This window comes from Oryctolagus cuniculus, chromosome 6 (genome assembly GCF_051225735.1).
Source record: "Oryctolagus cuniculus isolate XC-2025 breed Fujian yellow rabbit chromosome 6, ASM5122573v1, whole genome shotgun sequence".
Classification (NCBI taxonomy): domain Eukaryota; kingdom Metazoa; phylum Chordata; class Mammalia; order Lagomorpha; family Leporidae; genus Oryctolagus; species Oryctolagus cuniculus.
Window position 1 is genome coordinate 38820541 of NC_142872.1, and position 15051 is coordinate 38835591.

The following is a 15051-nucleotide window of genomic DNA, read 5'->3' on the forward strand; positions in this document are numbered from 1 at the left end:
AGCATGGGGAAGAAGCCATGCTCTGTTGGAGCCCTAGCTGTGTCTCTGTGCCTGGCAAGATAGGCACTGCCCCTGGGCCCAGAGGCAGTGGGCCTCTGCTCCCCAAGCCTGGGCTGGCCCAGCAGCCATCTCCAGTGTCCTCCGCTCCAGCAGGGCCCAGGTTGGCCCCCGATGACCCCACCAGGCCACCCCCACTCACCAAACCACGCCTGCTGCTCCCCCTCCACCTCTATGGCCAGGCCAAAGTCCGCCAGCTTCACAGCAGCACCCTTGAGCTTGGAGGCCAGCAGCAGATTCTCCGGCTTCCCGGGAGGAGAGGGAGAGAGGGGAGGAAAGGTGAGCAGGCGCAGAGCCTCCCTCTGGCTGGCCTGGGTACCCCGCCCCCACCACGGGATCCCGAGCTCGGGTCCCAGAGAGGGGCCTTTCCTGCAGCCCTGGGACATCTGGCTTCTACAACACAGAGACCCTCCCTTCCTCCTCTGGCCAGGCCTCCTGGGCCTCTGCTCAGGAGTTGGGCTGGTGTGGAGGGGGGAGGGGGGAGGGGGGAAGGGGGGGCGGTGTTACAGCCACCGCCATAATTTAAGGACGTATAATAAGGAAGAGGCAATGACATTTCTTGGGCCCCTGCTGTGTGCCAGCACCTACTGTGTGCCAGCTACCGAGCTAAGTGTTCTGTGAGCATCGCTTCATTTGTCGTCCTGACAACTCTTTGGGGTTGGGATTATTATCTCTGCTTCATTTCCCATAGAGGCCTTCGTCCTTCTCTAGAACAGTCTTGCTTAAGTCCCACCTCAGGCCCTTTGTACTCTCTGCTCCCCTTGCCTGATTTGATCCCCGCCCCTCCTCCAGGCCTTACACAGCTGGCTCCCTTCTCTTTGTCCAGCTCTCAATCTCCTGTCACCTCTTCAAAGAGGCCCTCCGTGACTACCCCACCCGAAGGAGGAGGGTGGCTGTTTGGTACTGCAGGTGAGATGCCTCTTAGGCTGGGGTGGGTGTTGTGGCGTGAGGGTAAAGCTACCGCCTGCAATGCCATCATCCCCTATGAGCGCCAGTTCGAGTCCTGGCTGCTGTACTTCCTATCCAGCTCCCAGCTATTCTTCTGTGAAAAGCAGCAGAAGATGGCCCAAGTGCTTGGGCCCCACCCACCCATGTGGCAGACCTTATAGAGGCAGGGTGTGGGCATACAGCAGGCATTTAATGGGTGTTTGTCCGCTAAGCGCCTGGATCATGTCACACAGCAGGGAAGCCACAGATTCCGAATGAAGGCCAACTCTGCCTGCACGTCACTCCCTCTGCACTGCGGGGCGCTGTGGCCTGTGCTCAGGCCTCCGACCGCCCAGCTGCCACCTTGAAGCCTGGACCCCAGTTCAGCCCCTGAAGTTCTTCAACTTCCTGCTGGTCCCCTTCCACCCTGGGACTCAGGATGGAGGGAGTATGGGCTTCCGATCCCAGCACTGCCCCGTCTGTGCTGTGGGACTTGAGCAAGTTCTGCTACGTCTCTGTGCCTTAGCTCCCACTCAGGAAAATGGGGCTGCTGGCAGTGTGCCGGGGTGGCCCCGCTGAGTGATTCGCCTGCACGGCGCCCGGGGCAGCCTGCACTGTGTGCTCGGTGAGCGTTAGCGCTCATGTTTTCTGCTTAGAGATGGGTTCAGAGGTCCAGGAAAGAGCTGGTTCCAGGCCTTCCCCAGGGGGGGCCTTCTGAGGGTCCCACCTCTGACCTTTCACTGCCAAAGCTAGGCTGGACCCAAACAAAAATAGCTCCCTCCGCCTGGCTCGCCAAGGCCTCCCCTGTACTCTGGGGACCGTGTCCCTGGCATGTCCTGGGTCTCGGCTGTGGCTGTCCTGCCCTGATTTGATGAATATGCCACTAATTAGTGTATCCAGAATGGCCTAAATTTGGGCCACCTTGCCTCCTGCCTTCCTCCCGTGCAGGGGCTGTGGCTGTAATGGGGACAGGCCCTTGGGGAGCGCTGCCCTGCCGTCCGGCCAGCGAGTCTAACTTGCCTGGGGTCTAACCCAAGCCCCAGGGAGCTCACCTAGGGCACGGGTGAGACACCGTGGATTGTCTGGGACACAGGAGAATGGGGGTTCTGCTCAGAGGAACTGCACCAACCAGAGTGTGCCCAGGGAGGGAGCCCCAGGGGAGCTGGGGTTAGACCCGCAGCCTGCAGAGTACCCAGGAACAATAACCAAGCCACCCAAGCCCTGCCCTGGGCTGCAGACCTCATCTCTGTGGGCTTCGCCAGGGCAGAACTGCACTCGGGGCGAAGCCCCCACAGCAGGAGAGACCCGAAGCACGTTTCCCAGGGGTGCAGGGGCTGCCCCGGGGGAGGAGAAGGCATCTGTGCTGCGGTCAGAGAGAGGTTCCCTGCATACCTGGCCGGGCTGCCCCAGAAGGGGCTGTGCAGAAGCAGGTGCAAGACTGAGTGGCCACAGGACCGGGGCTGGAAGGCCAGGGCTCTCTCATGCTGACTCAGCCACAGCTGAACGGCATGTCCTGAGGGAGATCCCTTGGACCTGCAGGCCTCAGTTTCCTATTCTGCAAACTGGGGGCAACACGAGCTGCCAGCCGCTGAGGCCCCCCCACCCCCAGCACGGGGAGATGGAGGAAGTTAGTACTGACACGGCAAGGCCGATCTCAGATGCCGCACCTGCTGAATCTGTCAATCTCCTCCCTTAAGTGGGGAGAGGGGGGACCCCGAGTCCTGCTGTTCTTCTCTCCTGGCCTGCCAGAGACCAGCAGAAGGGCCATCACCCTGCCTGCTGCCGCAGTGTGTACCTGCAGGGCAACATCTCATCCAAAGTGCTCACCAAGTGCCCCCACCCCGAGGTTGCCACGACAACCCCCAGCACAGACAAGCTGAGGCCCAGGGTGTCCCTGGGTTGGGACAGGGGCCCAGCCTGCCTCCTCCCCAGCCTCACCACAGCCGGTCTTGGGGGTCTGACTGCCTCTCATCTGGCCTGGCACTAAGCACCTGGGCTGGGGATTGGGCCACCTGGGGCCCAAACCCAGGGGATGCACCTTCCTTAGCTCACTTTCTTCATCCGGCCTAGCATAGGGAAAGCAAAGGGAGTGTGGTCGTCCGCAGCTGAGCAGGAGGGAAGTGCAGGGTGGGTGTGTGGGGCGGGGACCCCGAGGGCCACGCGCACCCCCCCCAGCAGGCTCACCTTCAGGTCCCGGTGCACCACCCCCATCTGGTGGCAGTGCAGCACGGCCTCCAGGATCTGCTGGATACAGTGACTGGGCAGAGAGAGCAAGGGGTCAGGGTCAGGGCCAAGGGCAGGCCTTCCTTGCCCCCGCCCCCGGCGTCATGGCCAACCACAAACAGCCCTCACCTGGCATCTGCCTCACTGTAATACTCCCGGGCCACGATGTCTTCAAACAGCTCCCCGCCAGTGACCCTGGGGAGACAGGTTGAGAATCAGCCTCTCCCAGAGACCCCAGAGGCGTCTGCAGGAGGCTAAGGGCGGAGCCAGGGGACCTCAGAAGTGACCCTGCTGCAGCCCCCTCCTGTCTCCCAGCACACCCTTCTGCCAACACCCTCTCCTCTCCCCACTACTCATGGCTTCCTCCCCAACTGGGCCCAGACAGGGTGGAGGGGCAGGCACCCTGGGGTGAACACATCACTGGGATCATTGGGTTCCTGGTTTCCAAGTCCTGTTTAGTTTGGTTGCTTGCTTTGCTCTTTGCTTTGGAGTCTTACTTTGTGGGAATGTCTTTGGGTTCCTAGCAACACCGAAGGGGAGGCACAGAGACTTCCCACGCATGCCCTGCCCCACACCCATGCAGTCTCATGGGCTGAGCTTTACTGACAACACCAGGCCGCTGCTGACTTTTGCTGGCAGCCCAGGAACCACTAAGGCCTGTCATGTCATACGGCTTTTCTTTCCATTGACTGGCTTTGTAAAAGTAAGCATGGTTCAAAAGGAAACATCTCATTCAGTTTGCAAAGGACAGTGGCGCTGTCCGCAAATAGAAGAGAAACACAAGTAAACACACGATGCACGTTGCAAGGGGTCGTTGGCATCTTGGGAAAGCCAATGTGCGTTGCTTGGTTGGAGGCCTGGCGCAGCTGGGGAACTCGGGGACCCCTCCGGCCAAGGGGCTCATCCCAGGGCGGGGCCCAACTCACAGGTCGAAGATCAGGTAGTGGTGTCCCTCCTCAGAGATGCTGTCGTGCAGGCGGACTGCAGGGCCAAGGCAGCTGGTTACACCCAGACACACACTCCCACCCCAGCCCTCCCGCTCACCTCTCCGAGAGCCCGCTGCTGGCCACGGCCTGTGTGCCAGGGCCTTCAGGAATTACCCAGAGAGGCTTGGCCTTAAAGACTGAAGGCTCTGTTTGATCAAAGCTGGGTCCCTTCTCCCACCCTGTTTCGTCGATGCGCAGGCAGGAGTCTTGGAAAGAGGCTGCAGCTCCAACCATGGACACCTCCTAGCTGTGTGACCTTGGGCAAGCTGCTAGGCCTCTCTGAGCCCTAGCCTTTCACAGCCTGGACGGTAAGACTGAAACTCCTGGATTTGTAGTTGCCCTGCGGATTCCATGCTGGCCCTGAACTGACACCCCTGCTCTGCCCGGGGGTCTGGGACACAACAGAGGCAAAGGTGGGAGCTGGTGGTCCCTGAGAACAGAAGCAAAGCCCCCAGGAATCCAGAGCTCCCCAAATCACCCCCAGGCTTTTGAAAGGAAGGGCTGAGTGAGGTCTGCAGCCCAGGGCAGGGCTTGGGTGGCTTGGTTATTGTTCCTGGGTACTCTGCAGGCTGCGGGTCTAACCCCAGCTCCCCTGGGGCTCCCTCCCTGGGGGCCGCCTGTCAGCCAAGGGCAAGTTCTTGCAATCCTTCCCTGTGCCACAACAGAAAACCTGGGGTGCTGGCTCCGTGGCTGGTGATCCCGGCACAGCGGAAAACCACACAGCTGCTAATGCCACTGCTTCGCGACCATCTCCAAGGGATGCTGTTCCATAAAAGAGCAAAATACAAATGGGATGCAGAGTTCTTTTTAGGAAGGATGTGATCATGCTCACAGGTGACCCAAGTCTCCCTGGAAGAATGCACAGCAGGGGACCTTGAGGGGCCTTTGGGGAGGGGAATGGGGGGTTCTGGGGGGCTCACGTTATGAAATTTTTAGAAATTTTTTTATTTATTTGAGGGGCAGACACACACGCACACACACACATGGGTCCCCTCCACCGGTTCACTCCTCAATTGCCTGCAACAGTCAGGGACCAGGGCTGGGCTGGGCCCAAGGCGGGAGCTGGAAACAGTCCAGGTCTCCTCTGAGGGTGGCAGGGACCCAACTTCTTGTGTCATCTGTCACTGCCGCCGCCCAGGGTCTGTGTCAGCAGGAGCCGGAGCTGGGACTTGAACCCAGGCACTCGAATACAGGACGTGGGTGTCCTAGCCAGGGTCCTCGCCACCAGGCCAAATGCTCGCCCCCACACTCCCTTTCTGCTGTAAACCCCAGTGCCATTTGACATTTGCTGTCTGATGTGTTTCTGACTCAACATTGAGTCTCCTGGATTGTTTGTGGCTCTCACATGGGCATACAAAGCTCAGAAGGTAGCCTGAGAGGCAGGCGTCAAGTACTCTCGTGGTTGTGCACAGAGGAGGGAAGTCAGGGACCAGAGAAGGGGCACGAGGGAGATACAACTTGAAACAGAAATGGTTGACCGATGACGCCTGTTCTCACTAATAACTCACAGATGGCTGTGTTCAAGCAGAACCTGAAGAGCACATATGATATAATCCTGCTTCCGTTTCTTGTCAACATTCTATTATTAAGAATTTCCAACATCCAGTTAAATGAATTCCCCTATACCCCAGGGTTCTGTCATTAATGTCTCCTCCAGCTGCTTTATTGCATTTCTATCGATTCCTGTGTCCACTAATCTATTTTCACTTTTTAGCGCATTTCAAAGTTAAGTGCGGGCTGCGTGTTGTAAGTGGACCCGTGAATCTAACTGTGCTTTGTGTGTGTGGAACCCAGGACTGGCGCCCTCTCAGCCCCTCCCCAGTAAGGTGGTGAGCCATTCCCCGGCTGTGGGGGACGGGGGTTGCTGGCGGCTAACAGCCCCTGCCTGCCTGTCCCAGACTCTGCTTCTTGGCCACCTGGCCTGACGTGACCAGCACAGGTGAAACAGATGTGCGGGTCACGCCCCATAGGGACGCAAGCTCTGGGGGGCGGGGCCGCAGCAGAGACTTCAGGGGGTGCTGTCTCCCCATCTCACTACAGGAAACTTGCACAGTTGAGCCTTCAGGTCGATTCTGGGGGGGTTGGCCTTTTTCAGCACACTTTGGGGTCGGCGGTCTTAACTTCCCCTTGCTGAGCGCGAGACACCCTGAGGACCCAAGTTGTAGCCGGAATCCTCTCTGATAGGATTTCTAGAGCTGATGTTGAGGTGCAGCCGGTTAAGCCCCCACTGGGGCACTGACAACCCATATGGGAGCATCAGTCTGAATCCCAGTTGCTCTGCTTTCTATCCAGCTCCCTGCTAACGCACCGGGGAACTCAGCAGAAGATGGCCCGAGTATTTGGACCCCTGCCACCCATATGGGAGACCCAGACGGAGCTCCTGGCTCCTGGTTTTAACCTGGCCCAGCCCTGGCTGTTGCAGCCTTTTGGAAAATGAATCAGCAGATGGAGATATTTTTTCTCTGTTTCTCCCTCTCTCTGTCACTCCACATTTCAAATAAATAGAACAAATATTTTAAGGGCCTCTAGAACTGAGTCAACAGCCCATTGGGAGGAGCCCCCAAACGACTGAAGTCCCAGATCTACCGTCTCTGGCCAGGGGCCCCGAGGCTCCGGGAAATGGGCAGAGCTGGGAGTGGACACACCCTTGGGTGTGCCTTGTGCTGCCTGTGTAAAGCTGCCCCTCTGAGCAGCCAGGTGAGGGCCGCTCAGCTGGGTTTCAGCAGCGTCCCACCAGCACGACCATGCCTCTGTGCCCGAGAGGGCTCAGAATCCGACCTTGGAGCCCAAGACTGCCTCTCCCAGGCCACTTTCACACATGAAGTCTCCCATCCCGCCAGGGAAGCAGCTCGGCCAGAATCCGAGGGCGCAGGCAGCATTCAAGGGCTACAGAACTGTCCCACCTCCTGGGAAGTGAGGCCACTGAGTTTGCCCACTGAGGCAGCTGTCACTTCTGCCTTTCTGAGGTATGATCCTAGAACAAGCAAAACCACAGGCTGCTGTTCACCGTGTGACTTGATTCGCAGATTTCTGACCTTCCTATGATATTTCCAACAGCTGCCGTGCCTGCCCCGGAAGCTGGATGGCTCCCTCGACACCGCCCTTGAGATGGCCACTTGGGAAAGCGAAGAAAAAGACTGAAAACGTGGGCTCACTCCCAGATCCACCTCCTGCACACTGTGGAGTTCTGGGCAAGCGACTTCAGCTGTCTGCACCTCCGTCCTCACAATGTCGCTACTCCCATTGGACGGCTACAGGGGAGTTAATGCGATGACCCTTGGAAAGCATTGAGCGCAGTGCCAGGTGCTAGGAAGGGCACACTAAATGAAGACACTGTCATCTTCATCATCAACCGATCGACTCTCTTTCCCTGCCCCAGGTCATCCACTGATCTTCTCCATCATCCCTAACATGGTCCAAGTCCCTGGGGTTGTGGTTGTGGCCCACTGGCAGGAGGTCACAGCACGGACAACCTCAGGCAGGCTCCTGACTGCAAAAGCTTTGGGCATGGCACCAACCTGTGCTGAGCCAGGGACCTCCCAGCCAGCTCTCCTTGGGGCTGGGTGATGGCCACACATGGGCAGCAGCCAGGAGGGCTGGAGAGGACCTGGTCTGATTCCTCCGGGCACAGACTCACCTCCCAGAATCTGCACCTGCGTCTGCACCTCCTTGCATTTCTCTGGGAAAATTATAACCTACTTGGAAGTGAGATGCGTGGAGGCCCAGGAAGGTCCTCTGTGGACCCTCCCAGCCCTGGCAATGGCTCAGGGCTCCTGTGCTACGTGCTCAGCTCTGCTGCGCCAGCAGCCACCCCCACTGCAGCCCCAGCCCCCACCCTCATCTAGCCCGATCATCTCAGTGCCTAGGAGAGGCTTTGGCATGGGCTGGGTCATCAGATGCACTTGACATCGGGTGGGTGAGCGAGTGAAGGAGAACTTGACCCAATGGCAACGATGCTGGAGATGATGGCTACCGTGTCCGAGCTTTTGCCACGTGCTAAGTGCGCTACCTGCGCCATCTCATTTAACCCTCCCAATGGTCCTAGGAGGTGAGTAGGAGCCTGCAGGTGAGGGGGAAGGAGGTTCATGGCCTGTGCCAGCTCAAACAGCTGGCAGATGGCAGAGCCAGGAAGCCTGGTGTGTCTGATTGCAAAGCCATTCTTTCCGTCACCCTGCACTGGTGCCTGCCCCAATGACCCAAGCACACAGCTGTTCTGCAGAAAGGTGGAGAGTGTGGGAAGGGAGGCAGCTGACGCTAACAAAGCAGTGGCCTCGGGACTCTCATTCTGCTATGCTCTACTTCCTCATCCCCGTCCTGGGAGGGGGGTATGGCTTCAGGGTGGTGGAGCAGCATGTCCTATGTCACACAGCAATTAAGCAGCAAATCTAGGACTTGAGCTGCAGTCTGTCCGCTCCATAAGGCCTCCATAACTCACTGCTCCCCATTATAACTGGGAGAGAGAGGGAGGGAGGCCCACATAGCAATGACCTGAGCCTGCTGTGATTATGGGCGCACACATACACTGTCCGCCTCCTTCCCCCGTGGGATTTACAATCTCTCACTAACCCCTCCGTCAAGCAGGTGGGGAGCGGGAAGCCCGCAGGGAATGGGCAGCAATGTTCACTGCCCCACAGGGAGAGTGTGAGCAGGGCAGGAAGCGGGGTCCTCTCGGGGTCCCTCCCTGCCAGGCTGGGTTGCCTTGTCCCTTCTGCACGCTCTGCGGACTGTGGCTGCCGCCTGTGCGGGGAAGGGAGGTGCCCCGTGGGTATAAATAGCAGGCGCAGAAGCTCGGCTCCAGCAGCAGTTAACCCCTGGGGCCCTGGGACGGAACCGCTGCCCTCCCGAGGGAGCAGGCGGAGAAGGGGTAGTGGCTGTGGGGGGAGCCGTCCTCAGACAGCCCCTGGGCTCTGCTCCCAGGTGTGTGGTGGTCTGAGCCAGCAGCCCTGGCAGACTGGGACCTCAGGCCTGGCCCAGCCCCTCGGAAGCAGCAGGACACACAGGTGGCTCAGAGAGGGCGCAGCTCCCACCAAGGTCACACAGCCGGTCCCTGGCTGGGCTAGATCTCAAAGCTGCACTTCCTGCCGTCATGACTCAGATCCCCCACTGGCAGGCAGCTGCCGCCCAACTACATGGGGCGGCCGGGCAGTGAGGTGCTGAGGCAGCGCCTGTCCTCAGGGGGCGGCCGGGCTCAGTCCAACCCCGGGACAGGGCCCAGTCCAGGGCTTGCCTCTGAGACGCCGTTGGGCAGGGCCACGATACCAGGCCCCTGTAGCTTGGGAGTGGGTTGGAGGAGTGGGCCACGCCTCTGGTCAAGGCCCTGCTTCCCGCTCCCCACCCCAGGCCTATTTTCATCTCTGGGAGTTTTCCCGAGACAGCTTTTCCGAGGGAGGCTGTGGCAGTGTGGGATGGGCGGAAAGGCCCTCTCTTCACCTGCCCCCGAGCAAGCTGGTCTGGGAGCCGTGTGGAAACCACAGACAACGCCCCCCCCAACCCCCAGATAAGCCAGTGTGGGCGGGGCGGGGCTCACCGATGTTGGGGTGCTTGAGCAGGCGGCAGATGCGGGCCTCGCGCTCCAACTTCTGATGGTCTGCAACACAGATGCCAGGGTGAGCCCAGGTGAGACAGGAGGCTCCACCCTCCGGCCTGCCCCTTATAGCCTCTGATCACCCCCACGGAGTGGGGGGGGGGGCAGGGCCTGGAGGGTGGGAGGTGTCTTGCAGCGGGAAAGAGGGTTTCAGAGTTCAGGCCTGGGTTTCAGAGACTCAGGTAAGTGCCTCCCCTTTTCTGGGCCTCAGCAATGAGGCATCCCCAAGTCCCGTCCCGCAAGTCCAAGCTCTATGCACCCTGGAAGACCCCAGGTCAGGACCCTGCTGCTGCCTCCCCCAGGCTGCCTGAGCACTCAGCCCTCCAGCCAGACCCAGCGCTGCAGGTCACCTCTCCAGCACTGCCTGCCCCGCTCCGTCACTCTGGGAGATGACAGCCCCTGCAGCTCTTAGCCGGGAACATTTCCTCCCAGCCTCCCACCTGCCACTCACTGGCCATCATCACCCATTCCCGGCTCCGGGCAGCCTGCCCTGACTGCAGGGCTGGCAGGGGCCCCTCTGTGCTTTCTGGGCCCCAGGACAGCAGGTGCCACCCTATTCCCTGGGCATCTACATCCCTCAGGACAGGGCCTCTGTGGTGCCCCTAGCCTCCCCCTGAGCGCCTGGCATGCAGTCGGAATGGAAGGACCGATGACCGAAGGGGTGAACCTCTCTGAGAGTTATTGTCCCTGGAAGAGTTGTGTGCTATCTCAGAAGCCTCTTCCCTCTCAAAGCAGCCTGGGACCAGGGACTAGGGCCCCAGAGAACCTGCTTTGCCAACGCTCACTGTTACAGGCACTGATTGGTTGAAGGAAGCACATAATTGTGCCACTCTTTGCAATGCTGTCATTTTCTAACATCCAGAGATCCTCCAGACAGGTGGTGTCTGTTTCTCCACCAGGGGGCTTTGCCTTGCTGGGCAGAACCTGCAGGTGGTAGCCTCGGAGCTGGCCCCGGGCTCCCACACCTGCCCCCAGGCTCCCAGGACCTCTGTCCAAGTCTCCTGGGTCTCCTACCCACGTGGCAGGGAGGCCTGGTTCAGGAGCTGCCACCTGTGGTCCCTGTCTCTCAGGTCGCAGCCCCATGGAAGCCCCCACAGCAGGGGCCGTGGGCATCAGAGGGGTCTCCAGCCTGAGCCAGCTGAGGCCTCCGTGGTGGCTGAGCTGGGCCGGAAATACCTTTCCCAACTCCCTTTTTGGTGCTCTTCTTACAACTTGGTAGTTAATGCCTTCATTTTAACAACTACGCAGCAGAAGTGGAAGTGCTCATAGGGGTAGAATACTGGCCGCGTGCCAGGCGCCGTGGGGTGCTCTTTCCATGCCTCCCAGGCCTTCACCAGGGAGGGCCTCGGCAAATTCTGCCTTCACAGAGATGAAAACAGGGGCTCTGAGAGGTGAAGTGCAGGCCCCAGTCACGCCCGCAGGGAGCAGTGGAGGCCGCCTGGGGTCCGGACATCAGCCTCCAGGGCCGGGCTTCAGACCCGCTGCTGCGCTGTTCTGTGCACCTCAACTCATCACCAGCACCGCTCCTGCCCCCCGCCCACTGACCGGACTTCAGGGACAGCCAGGACGGCCTCTCCAGAGCTGCAGGCACCACGGGGGGTGACGAGCATGGAGGAGGTCGCAGCCCCTGGTGCTGGCCTCCCAGCTCCCCTTCTCCTGCGCCCTTCCCAGGGCCATCTCTGGTTGTCCTTCAGGGACGGTGGAAGGCAGGATCAATACTGAAATGAGGCTTTGCCACCAGCAGGGCCATCATGTCCAGTTCTGTTTGCAGCGGCTCAGCTCCCCAGCTGAAGCAGGGGGGAGGCAGGGCCAGGTTGGGGGCATCCCCTCGGTCCCCCTGCCTCCCTGGCTTCCTCCATCTCCTCTGGGGCAGGGCATGCTGATGCCACACCGGGATGGCCAAGAGCCCTCTGTGGGGCTGAAGAAGACAGGACCCTACTCTATATCCTGGGCCCCACCCCTCAACACAACCAGAAATCGGGTGGGCCAAGGTCAGGCCTACTGGATGGGCAGGAGCCTTCCAGCCTAGGCTACCCAAGCAGTGAGCCAGGGGCCCACATCTGGAATCTTCATGCCTTCTCGGGAGCAAAGTGACACTAAAAAAAACTGAAAGAACAAAATATTGGTCCTGCAACTTTGAGCTTGTCTGGAAATCCCACTGCTGGAAATGCTAGGAACCCAGTGTTTCCATAAATTTTATCCTCCTCCTGTGCATGGTACAAGTACCCCGTGCTGTAATATTCACTGCTAAAAGCATTAATCTGTTGAAGGAAACTGTATACATTATACAATAATTTTGTCACTCTTTGCAATGTCTTCATTCTCCAATATATAGAAGACATTTCCCCACCTCTGAGGCTTTGCTCTGTGGTGCAGAAGGGGCACTGAGCCCCGTGAGACAGGATAGTCCCTTTATCAAAGTCACCTGTCAGGGTAGGGAGAGCTCCGAGGACCTACACCCCAGCTCCCCCCCCCCCACCCAGCCAACCGTCCCTGCCCCCAAGGTCCTGCTACTCCCCAGCATCAAACTCCCCGCCTGCCCCAAGCAGCCTCCCACTGTTCCCAGTGGAGGGGCTGCTCCCAGCTCAGGCAGGGCCCTGGGGGGCATCTCTGAGGACAGCAGGACGCCAGGTCCTGTTCCTCCCCCCACCCCTTGCCTGCCTGCTAGAGCCTCTGCCCTTGTGACTGCACTTTCTCCTGGGCCCTGCCCTGCCCAGACTTCACCACAGCCCACAGGACCCCAGTGGACCCTGCCTCATCCCCACACAGGCCTCCTTTCTGGCCCTAGGCACACTGAGCTCCCTTCCAACCCCAGGGCCTTTGCACTCGCTGTGCCCTCTGCTGGAATGCTTTTCCCCTGGGTCTTCTGACAGCTGCCATCGCTTCCTCCTCATTGTGTCCTAGCACAATGCCACCTCCTTAGAGGCTGCCTAAGTGTGTCTCTCCCACCCCATCTCCTCCCCATTACCCTTATTTTTTTAGAGCACTTAGCATGAGTTGCAACTACCCAGCTTATTTAGGTGTTCAACGCTCTGCTCAGCCCCATTACCTAGAAAGCAGGCACAGTGAGAGCCAGACCCCGTCTGTTGGTCACCCTTGGCATTCCCAGAGCCCGGCACGGAGCTCTAGGCAGCCTGTCCAAGGTCCCGGTGTGAACAAGTGCAGCACCGGATTTCAGTCCGTGTTCATAATTAGATACTACATCACTTGCCACTCTAGTAACTAATTACTGCATGAACCATTGCACCCGCTCAGCAGAGTCCCCCAGCGCTGAGAAACCTGAGGACAGCTAGGAGTCTCCAGTCGCCTGCTAGCTACCTGGGGCGCTTGCTCCTAACGCCCAAACGACATCTTGGGAAGCTCCGCTTTCTCTGGGTGGTTGGGCCACCTCCAGGGCATCGGGGTTAAGGGCACTGCCTTGCCCGGAGCTCAGGAGGGGGTGGGTGGACGTTTCAAGGGGAGCTCCCTGGGGCCAGGAAGTCCCAGCAGGGCAGGGCCCAGGAGGGAGTGCAGTCACAAGGGCAGAGGCTCTAGCAGGCAAGCAAGGGGTCGGGGGAGGAACAGGACCTGGCGTCCTGCTGTCCTCAGAGATGCCCCCCAGGGCCCTGCCTGAGCTGGGAGCAGCCCCTCCACACGCCGGAAGCAATGTGGGGCCGGCAACTGGACAGCACCAGCCGTGTCTCTGGGTCCTACAGACCCAGTCCTGTCAACTCTTCCTGTGCACGTGTGAGGAGGCCGGCGCTCACCTGGCTGGGACCAGCTCGCACCCTGTCCTGGCTCCCAGTCCTCCCAGTGGCAGGAGCTTGGACCTCCTGGACTCAATCCAATCCCCAGCACGGGGGGTGGGGGCAGGGGTGGAGGAGCTCAGGCAGCTGCTTTTTTGTTTTTCTTTTTCCCCAAAAAAGGCTCCTGGGGGATTTGGCAGGCATCAGGACAAGCAAAATTTTTACTTTTCATTTCGCTTTTCTATGGTTTCTTTGAGTTGTTTACATTATGAGCATTTTTTAAAAGCTGGGTTTGAAAATGTCTCCGGGTTTGGGAAGCACTTTGCTAGAAGGGGCCAGGCAGGCGGGGTAATGGGGAGCCCCTGCTCCCTTGGAGGGGTGGAGAGATACCCCGGGTGGGCACAGCCCCTGCTGGGAGCTTCCAGAATTCACTGGGAGCCCTGGCAGCAGAGGTGCAGAGCGTGCTGCCGAATATCCAGCGTGCACCCCCCGGAGGCTCCCAAGTGGCAAACAAAGGAGGCTGCCACAAGGAGCTCGGCGGCTCCTCTCCCGCTGCGGAGGAGAGCGCTGGCAGCCGGCAGACTTCTGGAATGTTCCATGGCACCCTGCCACTCACCTAGGCCTGGGCCATCTTTCTCCCAGGACGTCAAAGACAGACAATTGCCAGAGACACGGAGCTGGGTGGTCAGTGCCTGGTACTACTGAGTCTACCTCTCTCTTCTACACCTCTGTCCCTGAGTGTGTGTGTGCATGACAGTGTGTGTGTGAGTGTGTATGGACGTGTGTGTGCATGAGTGTGTGTACACATGTGTGAGAGTGTTTTGGATGTGTGTGTGCATGATAGTGTGTGTATGAGAGAATGCGTGTGCACATGTGTGAGAGTGTGTATGGATGTGTGTGTGTGCATGAGTGTGGTGAACTGGGGTCCCTAGCGTCCAGGGTGGACCTCCCTCCCCTAGGACAAGCTGGGCCGTCATCCCCACATCCCGACTCCGTCCCTGTTCCCGCTGTAGCTCAGGGACTGGGTCACCGCCTGGGTCACTGCAGATGTGAGCTCACAGAGGCCAACAGACAGCAGTATGGGAGGCAGCAATGGCAAGGCCCCCCAGGCTCTGGCCACGAGGCCGGGCTTCTGCCAGCCTTCCTGCCACCCTGGCGCTTGCCGCTGGCTCTGACTGCAGCCCTTCCACAGCCACGGGGTGCCACGTGGTCCTCGCAGACCCCCAGCTCCACCCCTCCCTGTCCTGGGGGCTGAACGTCATCTCTCTGCAGGGCTGGGGGGAGGGGGTGGCAGGGAGGTGACGAGGAGAAAGTGCTGAGCTGCAGGCGTCGCTGAGCCTGAGATGAAAGGCAGCACCGTGCAGTCCAGCACAGGGCATGCTGCGAGGCCTGCGGGCGCCGCGTGAACAGCCTGTACCAACCGTGCAGGACCTCCGTGAACCTCACACCTGCTGGGCCCTGGTCCAGACGCAGCTGCCGCTGGACACTCCGCCAGCTCCGTGCGTGGTGCCTACCATCCTGTCTGTGCCAGGGGCTGCACAGCCCACAC

The 15051-nt window shown here is 59.7% G+C and overlaps 1 protein-coding gene and 1 long non-coding RNA gene across 9 annotated transcripts in view; one reads left to right on the plus strand and one right to left on the minus strand.

Annotated features, from left to right (window-relative positions):
- The window catches only part of CAMK2A (calcium/calmodulin dependent protein kinase II alpha), a 59501-nt gene that overhangs the window by 26317 nt on the left and 18133 nt on the right, over positions 1–15051 (minus strand). For all 8 annotated transcript variants that reach the window (XM_070076310.2, XM_070076311.2, XM_070076312.2 and 5 more), the window contains exons 3-7: positions 9721–9780; positions 4134–4188; positions 3337–3402; positions 3169–3241; positions 200–302 (exon numbers count right to left, since the gene is read on the minus strand). In XM_070076310.2, the coding sequence (XP_069932411.1) occupies positions 200–302; positions 3169–3241; positions 3337–3402; positions 4134–4188; positions 9721–9780 (357 nt within the window). The remainder of the gene's footprint in view (positions 1–199; positions 303–3168; positions 3242–3336; positions 3403–4133; positions 4189–9720; positions 9781–15051) is intronic.
- LOC149126112 (uncharacterized) lies at positions 220–9711 on the plus strand. The gene is made up of 3 exons (XR_016235369.1): positions 220–336; positions 884–966; positions 7251–9711. It is a non-coding gene; the product is annotated as an uncharacterized LOC149126112 (long non-coding RNA).